The sequence below is a fragment of the Typha latifolia genome, chromosome 9 (genome assembly GCF_019914945.1).
Source record: "Typha latifolia isolate L0001 chromosome 9, TyphaL0001v2, whole genome shotgun sequence".
Classification (NCBI taxonomy): Eukaryota; Viridiplantae; Streptophyta; class Magnoliopsida; order Poales; family Typhaceae; genus Typha; species Typha latifolia.
The window spans coordinates 3,757,911-3,773,702 of NC_133094.1; the positions used below are offsets into that span (position 1 = coordinate 3,757,911).

General features: G+C 36.8%; 1 protein-coding gene across 7 annotated transcripts; it reads left to right on the forward strand.

Moving 5' to 3' along the window:
• Positions 1–492: 492 nt before the first annotated feature.
• LOC140794798 (kinesin-like protein KIN-4A) lies at positions 493–15,745 on the forward strand. Of its 7 annotated transcripts, none has more exons than XR_012110194.1 (26): positions 500–1,238; positions 2,841–2,987; positions 3,091–3,240; positions 3,705–3,958; positions 4,611–4,798; positions 4,892–5,016; positions 5,322–5,358; positions 5,797–5,888; positions 6,011–6,121; positions 6,430–6,543; positions 7,245–7,332; positions 7,479–7,597; positions 8,159–8,257; positions 8,360–8,473; positions 8,563–8,679; positions 8,790–8,870; positions 9,899–9,970; positions 11,840–11,933; positions 12,016–12,047; positions 12,124–12,221; positions 12,327–12,422; positions 12,595–12,816; positions 13,664–13,892; positions 14,595–14,750; positions 14,838–15,168; positions 15,236–15,745. XR_012110194.1 is itself a non-coding variant. In XM_073146988.1 (25 exons), the coding sequence occupies exons 1-25, from the start codon at positions 1,116–1,118 to the stop codon at positions 15,072–15,074; spliced, it is 3,195 nt and encodes a 1,064-aa protein (XP_073003089.1). In that variant the 5' UTR covers positions 493–1,115; the 3' UTR covers positions 15,075–15,745. The 7 variants fall into 7 exon arrangements, 5 of the variants coding, with proteins under 5 accessions (XP_073003089.1, XP_073003090.1, XP_073003088.1 ...); XR_012110196.1 differs by having other exon boundaries at positions 13,664–13,826; XM_073146988.1 differs by having other exon boundaries at positions 493–1,238; positions 14,838–15,745.
• Positions 15,746–15,792: the final 47 nt, after the last annotated feature.

A 15,792-nucleotide genomic window follows, 5' to 3' on the forward strand; every position in this document is an offset into this window, starting at 1 on the left:
TAATCGACAAGTTAATAAAACTTTTTTACTTACCTTCTATAAATTTTTTTTAAAAGATTTCAAACTTTCCTTATCACAACATAAACTAGATTTTTGTAATAAACGTTTAACTCTATCATTATCTATCAGCTGAGACCTTATTAGAAAAGAAAATTAAATTAATAACTGCTCTTTACTTAACAGAAATATATAAATATATAAAACTATATATATAGAGTTGGGACTTGGGAGTTGGGGCCAGTCCTGACTACTGATCCCTGAACCCAATGGAGGAAAAGAAGAAAAAGAATCCATCTTGGGGGGACCGAAGCCTCCAAAAAGACATAAAAGCCACTGCAGAGGCTAACCAAAAATAAATAAATAAATGAAGAAAAAACTTTACTATAATAACAGCAGTAATGCATTATACCTCCCACTAAACAAATCACATTTCACCATTAATCTAACACTAATTATAATCTATATACCAACTAAGAAAGATGCCATGTCTTTGTAGCAGGGACAGCGGTAATAAACAGTATCCAAGCGCATCCTTCACCTTCACTTCACCTCCCCCTCTCCCTCTCTCCAAACTCCAAAGTCCTCCTCCTCCTCCTCCTTCGAATCAAAAGAAGAAAAAAAAAGAACCTATTTGGGGAGACAATTCCAAGAACAAGGAGAGGGTCATTTTGGGGAAGAGTATTATTCAAGTTTGCTCCTCTCCCACCACCACCCTCACCACCACCCTCCTCACCACCAGCACCAAACCCTTTTAATCTTCTCCTCCACCACCATCGACTCCTTCTCCAACCCCCGTTTGGTTTGCAGGTGCTTGCAGTGAAGTCCAAGCAAGAATTATAGCAGTTGTTAGTTGTTGTTGTTGTTGGTGGTGGTGGTGTGGCTGTCTCTGCTTTTGAGTTTTACCGTCTCCTTCTCTATCTTTTTCGCCTTCTGAAATAGACCCATCGCAATACCGTTGCCTCTCACTCCATCACTTTCTCGGCCTCCCAAATTTGTTTCCCGTTATTGGGTCTGTCAAAGTTTTTTTTTTTCCTTTCCTTCTGAGGGAGATCTTGCCGTTTTATTGGAGATTTTGATGGTCTTGGGAGTGTAATTCTGGTTGATTTCTTGCAATTATGACAATGGAGCACGGGGAGGATTGCTGTGTGAAGGTGGCGGTCCACATCAGGCCGCTCATCGGAGACGAGAAGCTGCAGGGGTGCAAGGATTGCGTCGCCGTCGTCCCCGGGAAGCCGCAGGTTCTTTTCATCTCCATCCGTTTGGATTCACCGTCGCCTTCTAGGGATTTAGTTTTTCTTTTATTAGGATATGGGAAAGGAATAGGGAGAAAGGAAAGATCTTTTTTTGCATGTGGAGCAGAGGATTTTGCTTCTTGTGATGCATTGGGTGGAAGATCTCTAGTGGGATTTGGCAAAGCAGTGACAATCTTTCTCAATTTAGATAGCATGATGAGATAGTGATTATTGGTCATCAAATTGGAGAAGCTCGTTTTCCCCTAGAGGTCAAGGTGCAAGAATTCTTCTTCGTTGGAAGTTCCACTGCCGTTTGTTTATATTTTGCGAATCCTAGATACTTTTCTTATATTCATGTTTTGAATTATCAATATTTATTCTAGTTTTTGTTTCTGCGATCCTCTATGGGAGGAGGACAAAGTACCAATTTTTCATAAAATTTTCTACCAGTCCCTGTTTTGAGGATTCTCAGTAAAAGTCTCTCAAATTCGATAACGTTTACCTGAATTTTTGACTGGCCTTTAATCACTTTTGCCTCTTTTGCATCGTGATAACCTACTTGATAATGCATGTCATGGACACTGCAGCTAGAGTTAGAACTAGTCAACCTCATCTGTGGATCATGGTATTCTGAGTGTCCAGTTCTTTGCTTGAACTTTAGCTTTAGAGCTGTAGATTTAGTAGAACTTTAGTCAAAATAATTATGCATTCTCTTTTACGGTCATCTCGAATTGCACCTATCTATACTAACATAGACAAGTAGGAAAGCTTTGTTTAGAAATTTTAAGTACGGAATTTCATATAACATTTAGTTGAAATAAGATTATGATCCTGTCTAAACATAGGCATTTGGAAATAGTTGAAATTTTGAAGCTTAGAATATAAACTTTGTATATGTAATCCAATGATTTCTAATCTACAAAGATAACAGACAGCATCCAAGCCTGAGAGGAAACAGTAGTGTGCTAATTTCTACTATTTTTCTGGCCAGATTATTATAGTACAATATACAAACCTTGAGATGTTTAGCTTCTTGAGTCAGATTTTCTAAGTCAGCCCTGCATAATTCATTAGTCAATCAAGAAAGTTTTGTGATTACTAGTTGGTCCTGCCCAAAAGTATTACTGCTCCATTACTCTTAACAAATTAATATTTTTCTAATGAGATATGCAATTACTTGATCAGATATATTCTTTCTTACTGGAGTGGGAATAACATCATTCCAACCTTTAGGGACTTTTTATGACAGTGTAAGGCTGTAAGCCATCTGTCTTAAAGATTTTCTACTGTTTCAACTCCTATCTGATATAATAAAGCTAATGCTTATACATCCTCTCTTCATTTTATCTTAACTCTTAAGCATCACTGCTGCAAAGATAAATATTTTGATTCACACCCTTATCATGGATCTTTTTCAACAAAGAAGGTCTATGCTTCAAATTAGAGGGAAGGGTAGTCTAGTTTCTTCAATCAAGGTCTTGAATAATTAGATAAACAATTCTTAGATGGTGTTGCTACTTCAATTGTTTTTAAGGATTTTTCATAGTTCACATATCTTCAGTTCAATCTTGAAATGTTTGATTTTATGATTATCTTATTCTTATGCAGGTCCAAATTGGTGCTCATTCTTTCACCTTTGATCATGTCTATGGGAGTACTGGTTCTCCATCATCTGCCATGTTTGAAGAATGTGTTGCCCCACTTGTTGATGGCTTGTTCCAAGGATATAATGCGACTGTTCTTGCATATGGACAGGTGGAGTACTGTATCTCATGCTTATCTGCCATCCTTATTGGAATTTATCCTGGAAGCTGGTCTCCTGATACCTGACACCATCTCACATTGTAATGTGCTACAGACAGGATCAGGGAAAACATACACCATGGGAACGGCATGCAGGGAAGGTTCTTATACTGGACTTATTCCCCAAGCGATGCATGCTTTGTTTGAGAAGATTGAGAATTTGAAGCATCAAGTAGAGTTCCAGTTGCGCGTTTCATTCATTGAGGTACAAGAGATGCTAGCTTGTTCCTGCTCTTGCTGTATGTAGAATTTCCTACTGCTCTTTATTATGTCACAGGGATATATTTATCATTAGGGAAATATTATATAAAATTTGGGAGTCAAAGACCTTGTGATGAATTTTCTAGCGTATTTATTTATCTGTCATCAGAAATTTTTTGTGTGAAGCAAGATATTTACTTATGGGGTTCCTCGGAAAGGACCTTGGGGTAAATCTCCTTTTGACCAAATATACTCACAGATGTTTATCCTAAAGAAGCACTTAATAGTACTGTTTGAGATCATATCAGAATCTGATTATCAATTTAACATCTATAATGACAAATCTGTGTCCTCCTTTTGTTATCTGCAATGTAAATATATGTAATTTTATTGATGATCTAACATCATTTGTGCTCAAGGTTTTTATCTTTTCACCATGTAATGTAACCTGAATTTCATTTTTCCAAGATTTTGAAAGAAGAGGTGAGAGACTTGCTAGAACCAGCATCTGTTGGCAAACTTGAAAATGGCAATGGACACGTAGGCAAAGTTACAGTACCAGGGAAACCTCCAGTACAAATCCGTGAGGCGTCAAATGGTGTCATAACACTTGCTGGATCAACTGAAATCAATGTTAGCACCCAAAAGGAAATGGCTGAGTGCTTGGAGCAGGGTTCACTGAATCGTGCAACCGGAAGTACAAACATGAACAACCAATCAAGGTAATTGCTGTAATATGGTATTCTTGGTACCTAGATCCTCTTTGTTTCACTTTCATATACAACATGCATATACTAGGTCAAGGTTCAGTATCACATGACTTCCTTTCTCATTCAGGAAAATGAATCACAGTTACAGAGTGAGTCACCTTGAGTGATTTATCAAAGACTCGCTAGCTGTGTATTATATTATGTCTCTTTTCACAGTCATTTCATTTTCTAAATGATAGGTTATCTATCCTCATTAATGGCCTCAGAGTGATGATTTTTTTGTTTTGTTTTTTTTTGTTTTTGTTTTTGTTTTTGTTTTTGTTTTTGTAGCTGGATCTTTTTATACTATCATGAGGTATTCTAGATAATCTGGAAACAGGATACTCCTTTCCCTTTTTGATTGATCTAATTACTTCCAGCTATAGTACTGAAGCCAAAGAATGATTAGAGAATCTCATATTTGCATTCTAAGCTTGGCAGGCTAATGCCTCTTTTCTCCTTCTCCCTTTTTTTTAAATTTTTTTTATTTTATATGTGAGCACATTGATATGTGTAAATAGCATAAGAATGTTTAACTGAAACTGATTCTAAACTTCTAACTAAATTCTGCACTCAACTTTGTTGTTAATGGGCTTCATGACTTTTTATTTTCATCATGTAATAGTCGTTCCCATGCCATCTTCACAATCACATTGGAGCAGATGCGCAAACTCGATCCAATTATTACTGCAGATGGTATCCCAATTGAGGACATAAATGAAGACTATCTCTGTGCGAAGCTCCATTTAGTAGATCTTGCTGGATCCGAACGTGCTAAGAGGACTGGTTCAGATGGTCTTCGGTTCAAGGAAGGTACTTTTATTTCTTTATTTGGACCAACTATTTAGTTTAGATTGAAAAAAGGATATTACCGTTAGCCCCATAATCCTGTATTCTTGGTATCAGGTGTTCATATTAACAAGGGACTCCTAGCTCTTGGCAATGTCATAAGTGCTCTTGGAGATGAGAAGAAGAGAAAAGAAGGTGCTCATGTCCCTTATCGTGACAGCAAACTTACTCGCCTTCTACAGGTTGGATCTTATGTTTCTTTTCAATGATAAGTTACAAGAGTTGATGTACTGGACCCTTAGATAATAAAGTTTAGCAAGGCTGCAAGAGGCCTTCCACATGCTTAAATACTAATTAGGTTCATAGAACAACATCCCTGTTGTTTCCCGGAACTTGCATGCTGGAAGAATTGGAAATGAAACATTTAGGTGCTTCCACATTGAAGAAACTATTTTGTCCTCAGCTTTTTGAATTGCGGTCTATTATTTCTGTTATAGACAAAAAGGGTCTTATTCACCTAATTATATATTTACTTCATCTTTGGCAGGACTCACTTGGTGGAAATAGCCGAACTGTAATGATAGGTAAGAAAAGTCTCATCTGTTATACTGAACATTTGGTTGAATTTGGAGCCTTTTCACTTGTACAGACTTTTAGGATAGTCAAGTTCAAGAGGACAAGACTATACCCATTTTATTAGGATAGTCGAGTTCTATATTAATATGTAACCATGGAAGGTGTTAATTCTCTTCGCCAGATTACCATACACCTCTTCCTCAGAAACTTCTTCTCTTTTCTCTTTTTTCTCCTTTTACCTCCACCTTCTTCTCTATCAACCAACACAAGGAAGCTGTTTTGAGCACATGCAGATGTCCGTGATGCTTAAATTTATGCTTAATTGTAACTTATTTTCAGTTATTTATAATGCTCAAAGAATGAGAAAATTGAAACTAAGCTGCTACCTGTACTTTTGATTTATTTTTCTTTTACACTCTAACTTCTAGTATCATTCTCTCTTCCAGCCTGTATCAGCCCGGCAGATATTAATGCTGAGGAAACTTTAAACACACTGAAATATGCTAATCGTGCTCGCAACATCCAGAATAAGCCCATTGTAAGTTTGTCACTGTGCTGAAATTTTATGAACTAAAGCATTTACATGAAGAAACTATAGTTTCATTTTATGTATAAAGTTCATTTTGCATATTTTTAAGCCAATGTTTTCAAATTTTCCAGGTAAATAGAAATCCAATCGCTGATGAGATGCAAAGGATGCGCCAGCAGATTGAGTACTTGCAAGCAGAGCTTGTTTCTGCTCGTGGAGGAGCTCCATCTGACGAAATTCAGGTTCAGACTTATCTGTTAAAGAGCTATGTACAACACCTTAACAGACATCTATTACGTCTGCACACACATTATATCATCCGCATCCACCATGCAAGGGATTGGGAAGCATTTCTGATTTGCTGCCAACATGCTAACTATCAATGAATTAATACAAAATCTCTTGATTAACCTACTATGTGACCATGTTGCTTGGAATTTTTCTGCTCATTTAACTGTATTGAGTTATACATATGTTGTTATTGATCTGCATGTAGTAAAAAAGGAACTTTCTTTCGGAGTTACATCCTCAAATGAATGCTTATCTGTAGGTTCTCAAAGAAAAGATCTCTTGGCTGGAGGCTACGAACAAGGATCTTTCTAGGGAGCTCTATGGATACCGCAGTCAATCTGGTCACCCTGATCATTGTGAAACAGATGTTCGGGTATGTTTACTTGTGCTTGTGGTCCTTTTTGTCCCTTTTCTTATTTAAGCATAATTTTCATAGTTTCCTTGACAATAGTTTCATGTTAGCTGTAAATCTACAGAAAGCAACCTCCTTTCCGCTAGGCCCTTTGGACTGTGAATAGATGAATTAGGAGTTAAATAGGAAAAAGTATTAGACAATCTGTAAAGTCATCCATGCTTCATGAGTAGGACTATCATACATCTGATGAAACACGTGTAATTGATTGGTATCGCATTGAGGATATTAAGATGTAGTAAAGTTAGAGTAAAAGATCAAAATAACATGTCCATATCAACTTTGAGTAGTGTCAATTAAAATGTGATGTGAGAAATTCATTCAAGATGGTATGGGAATGTCTAGAGCTTAATGGATAATACATGGGCACCCCCAGTGAAGAATGATCCAATCCAAGTTGTAGGTGGCATAAGAGCTAGGGCAGGCCAAAAAGAGTTGGATGGAAGTGGTTGAAAAGACATGACACACCTTAGACTAATGGAGGCTAATATGGGGACAGAAATAATCTGTATAGCACTATAACTGATCCTAAATAATTAATTTTTGATATATTCTATTGTCATTCTAGAAACCCATGTCAGTTAAATTCTTACTTCCTAGTAGTAGAGGGCATACTATTGGGAGAACTTGCTTAACAAAATTGTTTATGCTTGATATTTCAGAAAGGTGGAATTGGAAAAGCTGAAGGGCTGAAAAGGAGCCTGCAAAGTACAGAGTCGTACAATTTCCAAGTGGTTGATACTCTAAGAGGTATTCACTTGGAACCTTTGAGGTTTCTTACTAGCTACTCGGATGATTTGACCATTTAAATATGGTTTTGCTAAATTTCATCTTGTAGCTTTCCTGGAATTTTTCTAATTGCATTTCGTAACTATTTAAATGCATTTCTTCCACAGCAGGTGATAATGCTAAGGAAATTGATGATGAAGTAGCCATAGAATGGGAATACACAGTGTTGCAAGATACCATGGGCAAAGAATTGAATGAATTAAATAGACGACTAGAGCAAAAGGAGGTGATCTCTAGAATTCCAGCAATTATCTATATGTCATTACTTGAATGCATCATGACATTCATTACGTGAATATATCATCATGAGGTTGATGAAAATGTCACAGTTAATGTGCTAAACTGCTAACTATGTTGACCTTCTCTGCAGAAAAACCATATTGATTGAATAAACAGAAGATTGTAATTTCTCATACTACTTACATCTTTTTTTTATGGAACATCTGGTTCCAGTTCAGCTTGTTTATATAATGTATTAAGCTTTCTCCATTTCTATGTAACTTGATGGATGAATAATCAAATATGGTCTGACTATTCTTTCAGCTAGAGTGACTCAGTAAGTCAGACCAATTCAGAAAAATAATATTCCGGTTCTCATCATGTGAATCTATTTAGTGAAAATACTCTTCCTGTCAATTTTTATACTCCTGAAGATTATATATTAATATATTACTATATGAAGTAATTCAAAACATCAGTTACCCTCAGTTCCTTCTCTCTCTTTCATATTACATATATATAAGTTAGATATTCTAGCTGCTCACTAAGATTTCCCTCACTTTTGCAGTCTGAGATGAAAATGTTTGGAGGATTTGACACTCTTGCTCTTAAGCAGCATTTTGGAAAGAAAGTCATGGAGCTGGAAGAAGAAAAGAGAGTTGTGCAGGTCTATTTAGCATTTCAATTTCTTTATATTGACTTCCATCCTTGTAGTTTTACTTTTATCTCCTTTTACATCTAAAATTATGACGGGTAAAACACATTTCAGCAAGAGAGGGACAGGTTGTTGGCTGAAGTTGAAAGCCTTGCTGCTACCTCAGATGGGCAGGTACACAAGTTGCCAGATATCCATTTGCAGAAATTGAAATCCCTTGAAGCTCAGGTGAATAGGTTTTTCAATGAATGGCTAAAAATGTAATACTGCCCTTCTGGCTCTGGCACTAAGTTATTTCTGAAATATTTATCCTTAAGATTCTGGATCTTAAAAAGAAGCAAGAAAACCAAGTTCAGCTTTTGAAGCAAAAACAAAGGAGTGATGAGGCAGCAAAGAAGCTGCAAGAAGAAATTCAGTCTATTAAGGCGCAAAAGGTCATCATCTTCCAACATTGGTTTTCTATTTCAATTTCTCTCATTTATTTGAGATCAGATTATTTTATAACTAATCTACATTGGTTAACTGTTTTTCTTACTATCTGTAGGTTCAATTGCAACACAAAATAAAGCAAGAGGCAGAGCAGTTCCGTCAGTGGAAGGCTTCACGTGAAAAGGAACTTCTACAGGTGCATAAAACTCTTTCCTTTGGTTTACTGATGGAATAAGTACAATGTGATGAACAAAAAGCAACGAATTGTTCTCCAAATATAGATTCTAAATCTGAATGATAATAATTGGAGTTGGTCAGTAAGTTTTCTTAGTGGGATGATCAGATCTTATCTGTCTAGAGTAAGAAAGACACCTGGGAAATGCCATCTTCTTCACAAATGGACTCCTCTTGTTGGGAATGGAAAGTTTTGCTTCTTCCCTAAGATGACCATGTGTGTGAAAGAGAATTCTTACCTCCCAAAGGAGGAACAAACTGGTGTTGGTCATGCAGTAGCCTCCTCCACCTTTTCCCAGATCCACTCCATCTACATTGGAGTGATCTAGGGATTGGAGACCAGCGCAAGTGTGCTATGGGTTATAGCCCAAACTGAATAGCGCTCATTTCTTAACCCGAATAGGTGCAAATCTTAACTCATTATTGCGAAAAATCATGTATACAACTTCACCGCCTGAGATCACATCAAATATGATATTAGCTCAATCAGCTCTTGCCTAATGGGCATCTTCATCAAATTGTTCATCAGCACATAATCCCAACCTTAGATCAAAGCTCTGACACCAACTGCTTATGAAAACCATGGAGCCAAATCATAAACTAACAAGATGTCTAATCTTACTGGATCTACGATTAAAAAAACATGACGGAATCTAATTCTAACCCAAAAGCATAGGTTGGGAACCCTCCATAACCTTCTTTTAATTTAAGAGTGGACCTAATATGTGACTCCAAGTAGATGTCTTTCATCTTATGCCACTTATAGCATGTTTTCATTTTGTACTCTTCAAATCAAATGGAGAAAAGATACTTTGGCATTCATTGCACAGTTACATAGATATCATGTACTGTTCAGATTGCCGTTAGCCTCTAGACATTCTGTTTTTTATGTACTCATTAACTTACGTTTCACTTCTTATTATCTTTGTTGATAGATAGTATTGAAATTAAGAGTTCATAAACTGAACTTTAATGCCTTTGCTCTAACAGTTACGGAAAGAGGGAAGGAGAAATGAGTATGAACGGCATAAGCTTCAGGCACTGAATCAGCGACAAAAAATGGTAAAAACTAAAAAATCCTCCTCAATATTTTTTTATATTACATTATAAGTTGTTATAATTACCCAAGTAGGGTTTATCATAGTGACTTTCACTTTTAGTTGTTGATGATGTCTTTTCCCTGTCATTCTCTTTAAGATCACACATTAGCATAAATACTACATGAGATCACACTGAATCAAAACAATTGACCTTGTCGAATAACTTCTTTGTCATTTGTTAAAGGCATGGTATACATTGTTGGTTTATTGCTTAACAAGGTAAGCTTTTGGGTCAACTAGTTATCTAACAGGGTATCAAAGAAAGTTTTTATGGAGGTCATAAGTTCAAATCTCGTAAGCCCGCTTTTATTCATTATTCTCTAATATTTGGTGGGCTACATATCCTATAATCTATTATTTGTCCACGTGCGGTATTAAAAGCCGCATGTGAGGGGTCATGTTAAAGACATGATATATATTATTGGTTCATTATTTTATATCTTAAACTTTTGCGTCAACTAGTTATCTAACATCTTTAATTCTTCACTGGTGTTTATTTGGTGGTTACTTCTAGGACATCAAGGATGGGTTTGGATTCTTGTAAAATTTAATAGTTATCTTGCAATAGCTAATCTTAATTTATTGTATCCTCTAGCCATAATATAACGAACTAGCACTCCATACTTCAATCTCTAGAACTTTGTTGTGATCTAAACTTGGTGAGGAAGGTGAAAGGGGCTTAGCAGTGGTTGAACTAATTTAGGGCTAAGATAGATTTTGGACAGAACTTTAGAGATCGATTCTGGTCAATCTATCCGTTGGATGGACCTGAAATTTGGGTATGTTGTCGCTCTCAAAGAGAGCTCTCCAATGAACCCAAGATCATGAGAATCAGATGGATAAATAGTGAGATATTGATCAAAACTTGGACGTTGGTTGAAAATGGCAAACCAGCTCGAGGTGATCTCTAGAGTTTTTTGGGGATTCCGTGGGTAGAGGTAGTACAAGGTAGGTTTAGAGGAGTAAGAAGGGGGAGATGGGGTCCGGTCCTCGAAGGGGTGAGGGGGCTTAGACTGACGAGGAGGGAAGTTGGTGCCTTGGTGGTGACTGGCAGCGGCTACTAGGATGAAGGAGGAGGGATAAGAGAGAAAAGGGGTGAGAGAGCTAACTAGTAAAAACTAAATTAAGATAATTCTCCAATATCCCCAATGCGGTTGCTCATCAATCATCACACTATTTGATGGCTACCTTAGACTCAAGTCAGGTTGGCCCATGACTAAGGAGCCCAATTACATAGTGCAGAATTTAATATGACTCAACCTAATCAAATATCTCATAGCTCAACCCAGCTCAATGCAGAAAATAACAATGTAGGAAATAAAATAAAAATGACTCGATCTAACTAACTAGCCCTCTCCATGTCGGGTCATAACAGACCTCCAAACTGGGTCATAACACTATCTTGCTATCTGATTTTCTGAGATATTAGATTCATTGGAAAGCTTACTTTTAGGCCTACAATATATCCAAATTTCATGTCAATCCAACGACTAAATCATTCGAAATATCTCCCGAAAGCTCCGTCTTGCTGCTACCCAGAACTTGCTGTGAGCTGAATCAGTTTGCTTTGAAAGAGGATTGCAACAAACTTTTGAAGCAAGACAAGCTAAGATATTACATATGGAGGATAAGTTATGTAAAATCAATTGAGTTTCTTCAGAGTTTAGACATGTCCAGCGAAGACCGCTTAGGGAAACAGTAAGGAGTGATTTAAATAATTATTGTTTCTCAGCAGAATTCTCTGAGGGGTTTTCAGCTTGTTTTGCTTTTATCTAGTCTATTTGACCAAAATTATCAAAATTAATGAGTGTTAGAGCCTTTTCTGATATAGGTTCTTCAGAGAAAGACTGAAGAGGCTGCCATGGCCACTAAGAAGTTGAAAGAGTTGCTAGAAGCTCGCAAATCTTCAGCACGTGACAGCTCTGGTATTCTTTCTTTTACGACATCTTCAGTAACATTTTAACTTCATGATATTTATAATAATACTATCAATTTTTTTATTGGCAGTCATTGCAAATGGTAATTCTCACAGCACTCAGGTAAATGATCTTACTTTTTTTTTCTAAGAATTTGGTCTTAGGAGAAAGTCAATAACTATACTTTGTTAATCTTCAGATAAATGAAAAGTCTCTGCAGCGATGGCTAGATCAGGAGCTTGAAGTTATGGTGCATGTACATGAAGTGCGGAATGAATATGAGAAACAAAGTCAACTGTATGTAATTCTAATTCAATTAGTTTTTTCATTTTAAAATATTAAGCTATTTCATATTTTGTGTCTTAGTTGTCCTGACTCTATCAATATTTTTCCCCATTTAAGTCGAGCCGCACTGGCAGAGGAGCTTTCCATTCTGAAGCAAGAAGAGGCAATTTATGAGGGAGCTAGTCCTCCAAGAGGAAAGAATGGAAGTTCTAGGTAACTAATTAGAATTTATATTTGGATAATTGTCATTTAATTATTGCAAATTCATCGATTATTATCTAGGACTCGAATTTGTTTTGTCTTATTAGTAATATTTAGAAACCTCTATTCTATTGGTCCAGTTCTGTAAAGTTTCTGTTTTCCCTGGGAACTGGTTTCTCTTCAGGGTATCCACCATGTCACCAAATGCGAGATTGGCCAGAATAGCATCACTTGAGAGCATGGTGACCATTTCATCGAATACTCTTGTAGCAATGGCTTCTCAACTTTCAGAGGCTGAGGAAAGAGAACGTGCATTCACTGGACGTGGCCGGTGGAATCAATTGCGATCAATTGGAGATGCGAAGAACTTGCTTCAATACATTTTCAATCTAGCAGTTGACGCAAGGTTCCGCCTTTCAACTTCTACTTGTCATGTTATTAATTCAATTCTCCTGTATATTTCTGCAGTTAGTATTCCATTGTACCCTGAACCTTTATGCATGTTGACCTAGTGGTGCGAATTAGTTAAACTGCTATAAATTGGTTAGTCCGTAAGTATTAACATGTTAATGTAATCTTAGAGTTACCCCTCCAAGAGAAATAGTAGAAAAATTATATAATTTTCTATCTGCGTAAAACATCTTTTTACTTGATATATGTGGATCTTGGTTTATAATTAGTACAAGACTAGGGCATGTAAAATGATGATTACAGAGGTAAACACTTCCTAAATGGTTTTATCATGGATTTAAGTTAAATAATGATTACAGAGGCAACACTTCCTAAATGGCTTTATCATGGATTAAGTTCTTTGCTTATAATCTAGTTTTGCTTCTTTTACAGTGCTTACCATCTATGTTCCCCTAACTTGATGGTGGCCTGGCATTACCTAAGGCACACAAGCCCATGTTATGTGTCCTATCTCAACATGGTAACATAGTAACTAGCACCCACTTTGTTGGCATCTAAATCTCATGTCTGATAACCAAAAACACCAAAGAAAGCAGCGCAACCCTCCATACTAACCATCCCATCATTGTTAATACTGGAAATGTCTAGATGTTACCTTATGACGATGTATGTTGACCCATGCCTCCATGTATTGATACCATGCTCCTCCTAAATTTTTCTCCTTATCTTTAGTATATTGCCACCTAATTGCAATTTGCTTTAATTGGCATACTGTTTTCTTGTCATATCCTTCTTAATCAGCATTTAACAGCCTATTGTATGGTAATTCACCTTGGAAACAGATGTCAGGTGAGGGAGGACGAAATTGAGATCAAGGAAATGAAAGAACAAATGAATGAGCTTGTTGGTATTCTCCGACATAGTGAAGCACGAAGAAGGGAAATAGAGAAGCAGCTAAAATTAAGGGAGCAAGCCATTTCCGTTGCATTAGCCACATCATCTCCGGTGAGCTTTTGTAAATTAATGTTAAACTCCAGATTTTATAGTCAAAATGCAGCCACATCATCTCCGGTGAGCTTTTGTATAAACTCCAGATTTTATGGTCAAAATGCATCATCATATGTTTGATAGTATAGAGTAACATCATTAGTCACAGCACATAGTATAGGGTAATATATTTACTACCATGTCCTACCTAAGTTGTTACATAAGCATGATATGGAAACTAAATAGGTACTCACATGACAGGAAAGAAGTAGAAAGAGGTATTCATCCCTTCTTTCTCCCTTGCTTCCACCTTGAAGCAAATGCCACAAGGCATTGGCTCTATCTTCAAGGCCACAAGGCATTGGCTCTATATTGTGATTTAAAGTTCATCTGAATGTGCCATAAAACTCTACAACCTACATCAGCCATCAGATATAACTTGGTATCTGAATCTAAAAATAAATCTGAAGCTTGAGAAAAAACTTTCAGACATGAAATGCCTTATTAACTAGTCTCTAGGCCTTGTTTTACACAAGTCTACATAACTACCTCGCAGTGCATTAAAAGATCCCTTTAGATCCATCCTTACTGAAATCTGGCAAATATTAGCTTCAGGTTAGAAATTTATTTGCCTTATACTATGTATGTGTATACATAGTAGTCATTATAGAAAATTATTCAAATTGAAGCAAGATGATGGTTCATTTAAAGTCTTTATCTTTTTCACCTTTCAGATTTTCCTTGTGTTGCAAGTACTTGTTTAAAATTTTGATTAATAATTATCAGGTCAACTCAAATGGTTCGGTAAAGCATTGTGCTGATGAAACCAGCACACCACTATCTCCTGTTGCAGTTCCAGCACAGAAGCAGCTTAAATACTCTCCAGGAATTGCTAATAGCCCAATTAAAGGGAGTGCCACATTCAATAACCAGCCACTAAAGGTTCTTTTCCATCTTTCAGATTGGCCTTTTCATATGAATGTCTTTCCTCTTCAGGTTTGCAGTAAGTAATTGCTATTTGTATTTCAGATGATCCCAATTGGACAGCTGCCAATGGGGAAGAAACTTGCTGTTGCAGGACAAGCAGGAAAACTTTGGAGATGGAAGAGGAGTCATCATCAGTGGTTATTACAATTCAAGTGGAAATGGCAGAAACCCTGGAAATTGTCTGAGTTGATTCGGCACAGCGATGAAACAATCATGAGGGCTCGACCTAGACCTCAGCCACTTCGTCCTAGACCTCATCCACTTCGCCACGTAGTTTGAAACCACTTCTTTGTTTGTCATGTCATGTCATCTGACCGGTTCCCAACCCATGCAGCTAACTAATTTCACAGGGTAACAACACAGTTTGATGCAAGTAAGCTTCATGAAATCTCCTTTGAGCTTTCTACTTAGACACGAGATCAACTTGTACATGTTAACAGGATCTTGGAATGTAAATTTTGAGCATAGACAAGTATACATGCATATAAAGAAGAACACTCAGCGATTTGATTTTGTGCAAATAATCAGCGGCACGCTTCTGTTTTAAGTCTGCTGAGGATAAGACATCGACACGTAAAGAATTTTGTTAGCTGGCAAAATAAGGAGATGTGAGTCAGCTTAATTGCTTGGTGTCTAAGCTCAAGTTCAGTCGAAGCAGCTTGTAAATTGATTATAATATTGCTGGGCTCCTCTAAAAGGTTGTTGAGTTACATGAAGGAACTGATGTAGCCAATGTTTGATGTTTGGATGTGGTGGTATTTTTCCTTCTTTTCTTTTTTTTACCCTGATTATATCTCTACTACAAGTGAGAAGTCAAAATGACAATGGCTTGGTTTGCTAGAAGTTCTTTATATACTTCTTTTGTACCTATCTCTTTGCGCTCTATAGGTGCCACTGTTTTTGTATTTGTGAATTAACAAGAGTAATTGATTATTCATATATCATATTAATGTAGTCTAAGTATTGTGAAGGTATTTGATTCATTATTTCCTCTGAA

Coding starts and splice junctions, on each gene's coding strand:
- LOC140794798 (XM_073146988.1), top strand. CDS start 1,116: ATGACAATGGAGCACGGGGAGGATTGCTGTGTGAAGGTGGCGGTCCAC. Junction 7,333..7,478: donor AGTGGTTGATACTCTAAGAG/GTATTCACTTGG, acceptor TTTCTTCCACAG/CAGGTGATAATGCTAAGGAA. Junction 8,474..8,562: donor TGAAATCCCTTGAAGCTCAG/GTGAATAGGTTT, acceptor TTTATCCTTAAG/ATTCTGGATCTTAAAAAGAA.